Raw genomic sequence first — 7,978 nt, forward strand, 5'->3', positions numbered from 1 at the left:
CTCCCTGCATCCTTAGTTTGCTCATCTGTAAAATGGAGTAATGGTATTCCACCCTCTCTGTGTTGTTGTTAAAAATCACAAAAGAGGTAAAATAATAATAATAATAATAATAATAATAAGGCTCTCTAAGACCTCTAAATTGTTAACCAAATTCACATTATTTGGATAATCTGGATTCATATTTTGAGACAGAGAGACCAAGTTTTGTGGTCTTATTTCAACAACTGAAATTCCAATACCTTCCTTGCACACCTGTTTCTATTAAGCATAAGCAAATGAGCCAGATATGATGTTTATTGAGAAAAATCTTGGTTTCCCTTGCATAGATTGAGTCATGTATTCAACATCACCTAGAATACAGCCAAAGGGAAGAATGCTTTTCCATATCCCCCTACCTACAGTGCCCTCTGCCCCAGTTTAGATAGTTTACCATATAAGCGGGTGGCCACTTGGCCAGAGTTTCACTTCCCCTACTCTCAGAAATATATTTGGTTCCAGGTGAATCTGACCAGGAAGAATGGACCTGAAGTCTGGCTTGGCTCCAAAGGATCATTCTAGAACACACAAAAAGGTCTTTAGTGCCACACTCTGTATGGACTTGAGGTCCTCTTGGGGGCAGACCTAATGTGGCCCTGGGCCTCCTCAGATTGAGAGGTCCCAGGGCTCATGAGGCTTCCTTGGGCCACTAAAACCTGAGCAGACCCCTCTAAACATGAGCCTGAGTCTGCTTCTGTTCCACCAACATTCTCAGCTTTGGCTCAGACCCCAGAGAAGCTCTCAGGAGCCAATGGTCAGAGGAAGGAGAGTTGGAGGGAGGGAGTAGCCTATTGAGTGGGCATTTGGCCCTTGACCCACTGACACTAAGGATGGGAATGATGTAAGGGAATGACAAGGGTTGGGGGTAAAGAGGGAAGGTAAGGCTGGCTGGGAGCCTCCAGAAGTCTGGAGTTCCAACATATACAGGGCCCCTGAAAGGCTTCCAGAGCCCCTGGTTGAAAGTCAGCCCCACATTGTTCTATGCAGAGGCATGCCAAGAGTAGAGGTGTTGCTAAAACGGCTCCAACAAGGAAGGTTTGCCAGATCGTTTCAGCAATAAATCTACCTTGAGTAAGTGATGAAAATAGCTGCAGGACCCTTTACCCCATCGATGAAAGATTTGTTAACTATGCTGGAGTCATCTGTTGACTCAGATCCTTCCTGAGGGTTGCACAGACAGGGTAAGTTCAGAGAGCTGAGCAGCCGTCCATCACAGTGCATTCAGCAAAGGCTTTTCCACAAGTAAACAACCAGCAGACAGCCCAGGAAATCAAGTGCTTCAGACTGAACATCTCAATGACAACAGAGCAGGACTGCTGGTGAGCCCACCATAATCACACCACTGTTACCCTCCAGTCCCTCACAGTTTGCAAAGGGCCAGCGTGTTCATTCTTTGAGTGCCAGACAACTTTGTAAGGAAGCAAAGGCAAAAGAAATCAGTATCCCCATTTTACAGAGGAGGAAACTGAGTCCAAGAAATGAAGACTCAATCCTGAGCCTCCTGGATCCCAGTGAAGTTCTGTTCTATAGACCTGGCTATAAGCCAACCTCCATATAAGCACAAGCAGAAATGCAGAAACAAGAAAGGAAGGGGAACAAAGGCCTTGATCAACACTTTTGCTCAGAGGAGCAAGAAGGGAGGCAGTTTGGAAGCAGCTAACAGTACCATGCCCATCTCTGGCTTTACAAGGCTGATGCACTGTTCACCTTTGCAGGTCAGCAGGGCCTGGATGAAGGGGAAGCTGGGACTGGTGGACGCATGGACGAGGGCTGTGTAGCCAAGAATCACAGCCAGGGGATTCACTTGCTGCCACTCAGGAAGCAGCCATGCCAGGAAGATGAAACCCAGGCAGAGGTACCATTTCTGATAGGCTCCCCTGTGTCATTGTTCTTCTTGACTCCAGAGGGGATACTCCCTCCCTTCACCATTTCTTGGGGTTCATCCAGAGAAGGGAAGAGTACTTCGAGCCTATTGACCACTGTTTTCCAAAGGGTCACATGTGGAACACTGCCAGCTGCTCAATGAAAAAAAGAATTTTGTGGCCATATACATTTGGGAAACGCTGCATACCATATCCTCCTCCCAGAAAGTCACAGGACACATTTGAATATAAACCATTTGGGGAAGTTCTATAGGTGAAGTAGCTGGTTTAACTTTAACACATGGTTTTCCAAATTTCTTTAACCACAGAGTCTTCCTACACTCTTTGCCCCATCTAGGCAACTGGAGTCTTCTAGAAAAGAGCTCTTGGCCTTACAGTTGGAAAAGCCTTGGTTTGAATCCCAGATATGACTAGTTGTGGTGAGCCTGATAAAGAAACGTAACTGACTGAGCCTGAATTACTTATTTTGTAAAATGGAGCTGTTATCATACATACTCACTAGCTACCATGAGGATTAAATTCGTTAAAATGTAAAAATGCTTTCTAAACTCTAAGGTGTGTGTGTGTGTGTGTGTGTGTTTGTGTGTGTGCGCGCGCGTGTAAGATGACAGTGGTTCAGAGCAATATAGACAACATATGCTCCTATCTTCAAGCTCAGTTGACTTACAAGAAGGTCACTGTGAACTGGAAAGGGGGAGAAGAGAGGTGCCACATGGCAGAAGGGCAAAGGGAGAGACCTTTTACAATGCATAGAGATAAGGATCATAGAGCTTCGTTTTTTAAATTTTTTTTCAGGAAAGCACTATATGAAAGAAAAAGAAAGTACTATATGTCAGGCATGGTTAAAGGTCATTCCTCCTCTATGAATAGTAAAATGTTTTATTAGAACAAACAACATTAGAGATCTTGCTATTACAACCATGTTTTTCTTCCTAGGCTGCAAAGGAGATTTCTTCCTTGGAACTACAGTCTAGCACAAGGTCTGACTGTTAAAGGAACCTGCTCCATTCCTTTACAAAGCCTGTTTACAGGAATGTGTATCTGTCATTCCCCAGGACACATCAATAGAGAATCACCCTCGTATACACACTTCAAAGGAGAGTCACAATGAAAAAATACAGCAAACCTCCAGAAGGGCCTTTGGGCATGCCTGCATCGATCATTCTTGGCTCCTGAGTGACAAATCCCACATTACATTCTATGGAGGGGCCTTCCCCAATAGAAAGGCAGATCTCAGCGGTAAGAAGCCAAATGTCTTGCTTGTTAATATGGGTAACCCTAATCATGCAGAGTTCATTTAAGAACACTGAGGCATGCCGAGCATCACTTCCTCGTGTCTTTTATCTTAGAAAGTAACAAAGTCCAGTCGAAGGTGGCAACAAGACTGACAACCCCCTTTTTTGCCTAGTACTCAAGCACACGCATACTGCAATTAGACCGCCTGGGTTTAACCCCACTTTCCAGTTGTGATCTTAGGCAAGTTATTTGATCTTGCTGAGGCTCAGTTTCCTCACCTGTAGATTGGGGATAAGAATAATCCCTTCATAAGACTATTGTGGGGATTAGGTGAGTTATTGCACATAAAATACTTTGTATAATTCTTTTCCTATATTTAGTACTTAGTATGTGTTAACTGCTACTATTATTATCATTCTCTGCATCACCTGACTTGCCAGCAAGAACCCAACCCAGGTAATGAGATTAGGACTCCCTGAACCTACCTCAGCCAAAGCCATGACTGTCTCAGTGCCTGTCCTTGCCTCTATTCCTATTAACCCCAAAGTGATAGAAGTTGAAAGTCAACTGTCTGTCCACATACTTGCAACTAATAAGTTCTCATTCCCATCCTATTTCTACAGACAGACAAGAGAATATAAAACTCCACAAGGGCAGAAGCAGTCACTTGTTACAGGAGCCTCCTGCTGAAAGATGCCTTTTCCCTCCTATAGCACCTGCCACTGGCTCAGAGAAAAACACAGCTGGGGAAGTGAAGAAGAAAAAGGTTGTGTGTATGTGTGTGTGTGTGTGTGCATGTGCACATGTGCATGCATGCTTGCTCTTAAAAGATTAATCTCAATCTAGCAATGAGACAACTAAAAGGGATGTCTCAGAGAACTGGCCCTACTTGCTATTGAGCTCATCATGTGCAGCTAGAATAAAGCTGTAGTAATTTACTAAATGTTGAAAATGGTGCACTACAAGGAGTTTCAGCTGCCCCAGTTCTACCTTAAAGCATATGATATTACCGCACTCTGGTGGCAACAGAGTCCTTTGTGCTATTAAGGGGTTGGGGGTTATCTGTAAATTTGTAAGGACGGAATTTGAGCTTATAAGCAGTTGACCCACTTCAAACTCAAAATGCTAGAGATCTTGAATTTAGCAATGGATTTGCTTGAGGATCTGTCACCTTTGAAAATGTACAGTAAATTTGGCAAGTTTATCAACCTTTTCAAAAGTCAAGTACACCATTTCCCCCGAGAATGTTCCTAGCTGTCTCTGGCATCATCCTGCCTTGCAATTCTACGTGGGTCTTCCATGGTTTGGAGGTACCTGTGCTGAGCAGGAACAAGTGGGGACTCTGGAATGCTCTGCCTGTAGCAGTTGCATGAACTCAAGCCCTCTGAGCTGCAGTGACCTCATCTGTGCACACAGATAATAATGCCCACCTCACAGGGCTAATGGAAGGATGAAATGAGTTGATGCATTTTTGTGAAAGTATCTTGTCTTGGATTGGGAACTATAGCAATGTTAGTTCATTGTGGGGACTCGTCCTCTGAAGTGACACTGGAGGAGCCATGGGCATTCCAGGTGGTCCTGGTGTCGATGAGGGAGGTTATTTTCAGTCTGTTCAGGATTTTCTCAGATTTCCTGTATCTAACCTGATCTAAACCTTCCCATCCATACCAGAAAGGCCTCTGTCTTCCCCAGTTCCTTTTGACCAGGGTAAACAGTAGGCCTGATCTGCCAGAGTCACTGCATGCCTAAGGAAAGCCCTTGATTTCATACCCCAGGTCAGCCCAGAACCAAGGCAGGCTCAGAAGACAGGAGTCCTTTCCTTCAACCCTTGTATATGGTTTAGCAGAGGAAGGCAGTATTTTCCACTATATTAAAACTCTATATAAAGTTTTAATTGGAATAAAGAAATTAAGGCTTGGCTTGTCAGCATACCTCACACAAATCATTTGGATTTCCACATAGATTTCTCAATGCAAACCTTGTCAAACAAAATGCACAAGGTCAGTATTCAGAAAAGGGCAGTTGGTGGGCAGCTGGCACCTAGACGGTTAAGGTCTCTAGGAACATAAAGATCCTATGTGCATACACTTGGTTAATCATTTTCTTAATGTCTCAAAATTATAAATATCATCCTGCATATACTTGGTTGAATTTCCTTCCTCATCCAACTCTAAACATGTAGGGTGTTTGCGTGTGTTTCTGATCATTGTTTTCTCTTTGAACACACACACAAAATGAAAAACAGTTTTCTTTTTCCTCCTGTGAAATTGAACTCCTTGAAACCCAGAACACGTATACATTTCACAGAGCCAAGTTCATATGTTAAAAGCTGCAAACTAAAAGGAAGAATTTTCAGCAACTTTTTAAAAAAAATTGTTAAATGTTTATTTATTTTTGAAAGAGAGAGAGAGACAGACAGACAGACAAACAGAGTGTGAATGGAGGAGGGGCAGAGAGATGGAGACACAGAATTCAAAGGAGGCTCCAGGCTCCAAGCTGTCAGCACAGAGCCCACCACAGGGCTCGGACTCATGAACTGTGAGATCATGACCTGAGCTGAAGTCAGACACTCAACTGACTGAACTACCCAGGCTCCCCTCAGTAACTTTTGAGTAACTGGAAAGAGGAGACCCTAAGTACTACTACCCTCAATGTCTCATTCTCTCTCTCTCCCTGTCTCTCTTTCTCTCTGAACACACACACACACACACACACACACACACACACACACACACACACATTTTGGGGTTTTTTGGACACAAAAAATTGGGCTAAAGTTGCCACTGATTCTGTCACATGGTGATTCATTTTCAGCTATGTTTCTATTGCAGAAATGTGAAGATACCTAGATATTCTTCAAGTGGCAAGATTATACCTAATGAGAGAAGAGCCTCTCTCAAAGAAATATCCCATGAAAAATTCTAATCCCAAACATTATTGTAACTACGTGTAATTAGCTCATTCTGTACTCACAGCAACCTTATGAGGTAGCAAGTATGATTACTCCCATTTTACAGAAAAAGAAATTGAGGCTTAAAGAGTTTACATAAAGTAAGCAAACACAAATGCATATTCCTACTTTCTGCTCTTTGTAACCTAAAATGTTGCACAATGTTCTGTACCTTGCTTTTTTCCCTTAGCAACACACACAGGGATTCCTCACTTTGCATACACAGAAATCTCAGCTATATCATTCCAACCCGGCTTAGTTTCCTCGGCTGCAAGACAAAGAAAGACTATATTATGTCTTGAAGGCTGTCGAATTTATCATGTTTATACATCTCACAGGAACCAAAGGATGCATTAAGGGAGGGGCATTTCCCAGTTCCCAAGAAGCAAAGCGGCACCACTCTGATCATACAGCCAGCTCCCCGGTTAGTCGGTTGGTCGGCTTTACTTCTCAGCCATGGGTACTGAAGCTACGTCACACCCAGCAGCACCTGGTGCTAGAGACACAAGAAGATACAGTGGTGTTTGTCCTCTGCAAGCAGCAGTTTTTAAATACCTGCCATGTTGGGTTTTGTTTTGTTTTCAAATTTTCTCCAGGTGCCCAAGGCTTTGAAACTACCTCCCATCTCAGAAGAACCACCCAGAGTCCTGAACCCCCTGAGGAGTCCATTTAAAGCCAATGAACCTCCAGCAGAACTCTTTATCTTCCCAGTGGAGATTCATTTCCACACCCAACATCCCTCAAAAGAAAAGTCACACAGAAGAGGTAGATCACCTGTGTTTAGGTGTTCCTGAGGGAACTCACGCAGGCACTTGGATGTGGGTCTCCCTAATGTAAATGTCTCCTAAATCATGGTTTACCCTCCTCAGAGTCATCATCTCCAGACAACATTTTTTAAAGGAAGAAAAAGGGTAAAATCTAGAAGTCGATGCCTTCTGGTCATATTCACATGTCCCCATATGGTAGTAAAGATGGCCTACTGCATGTGTTGTTTTTTTTTTTTTTTTAAGTTCATTTTTTTGAGAGAGAGAAAGAGAGTGAGAGAGTGCACACAAGGGGGAAGGGTCAGAGAGAGGGAGAGACAGAATCCCAAGCAGACACTGCACACTGTCAGCACGGAGCCAGACATGGGGCTCAAAACCACAAACCGCGATATTGTGACCTGAGCCAAAATCAAGAGTTGGATGCTTAACCAACTAAACCACCCAAATGGCCTGGCCTCCTGCATTCTCATGCTAATCTCTTATCTGTTAACCCCACTAGAAAGGATATGCCCCTTAAAAGCTCTTGCAAAAGTACCAGAATTGCCTCTAATTGGCCAGGCTTGAGTTGCATGCCCAACCTGGACCCAATCATTGCAGCTAAGACAATGAAATGTGCTCATTAGCCAGTCACATGCCCATCCCCAGAGTCAGGGAATGGACACAGCTCCACCCAAACCACATAGTGTGAGCAGGGGAAAGATGGGTCCCCAAAAAGAAGAGACAGTTGGCAAAAACCACAGACATCTACAAAACTTGGCTTTCTCCTTGTCTCCTAGGTGCTCCACACCCTGAGTCAGGACCAGAAACAGAAGAAAAGGTCAGGGCTTTACGGAAACCTCCCATGAAGCATGCATCCCTAGAAAAGCCAAGGGAGTTAACAGTGCATCTCCCAGTGGACACAGGCAGGGACATGCTCTCACCTCAAGGTAGCTATTCATTCCCTCCAGTATCCCACAGGACTCTCACCCCGAAAGGAAGCAAGGCAAGACACACAAGGAACCTCAGCCATGAAGAAGGAGGCTGGAAGGGAAGCTACTTGCTCCCCTGCCACTCGAAAATGGCTTAGTTCAGGCAGTGGCTGTCTTCACCAAAGTGCTATTATAAGACCA

General features: G+C 44.0%; 1 protein-coding gene across 6 annotated transcripts in view; it reads left to right on the top strand.

The window, feature by feature from the left end:
• The window catches only part of KIAA2012 (KIAA2012 ortholog), a 107,565-nt gene that overhangs the window by 21,718 nt on the left and 77,869 nt on the right, over positions 1-7,978 (top strand). For 5 of the 6 annotated variants that reach the window (XM_040475877.1, XM_040475874.1, XM_040475876.1 and 2 more), the window contains exons 5-9: positions 1,752-1,891; positions 2,975-3,158; positions 3,779-3,921; positions 6,702-6,870; positions 7,646-7,795. In XM_040475877.1, the coding sequence (XP_040331811.1) occupies positions 1,752-1,891; positions 2,975-3,158; positions 3,779-3,921; positions 6,702-6,870; positions 7,646-7,795 (786 nt within the window). The remainder of the gene's footprint in view (positions 1-1,751; positions 1,892-2,974; positions 3,159-3,778; positions 3,922-6,701; positions 6,871-7,645; positions 7,796-7,978) is intronic. The other variant, XM_040475880.1, reaches the window with a different exon arrangement.

The sequence above is a fragment of the Herpailurus yagouaroundi genome, unplaced genomic scaffold, assembly GCF_014898765.1.
Source record: "Herpailurus yagouaroundi ecotype Mexico unplaced genomic scaffold, PumYag 140, whole genome shotgun sequence".
Classification (NCBI taxonomy): Eukaryota; Metazoa; Chordata; class Mammalia; order Carnivora; family Felidae; genus Herpailurus; species Herpailurus yagouaroundi.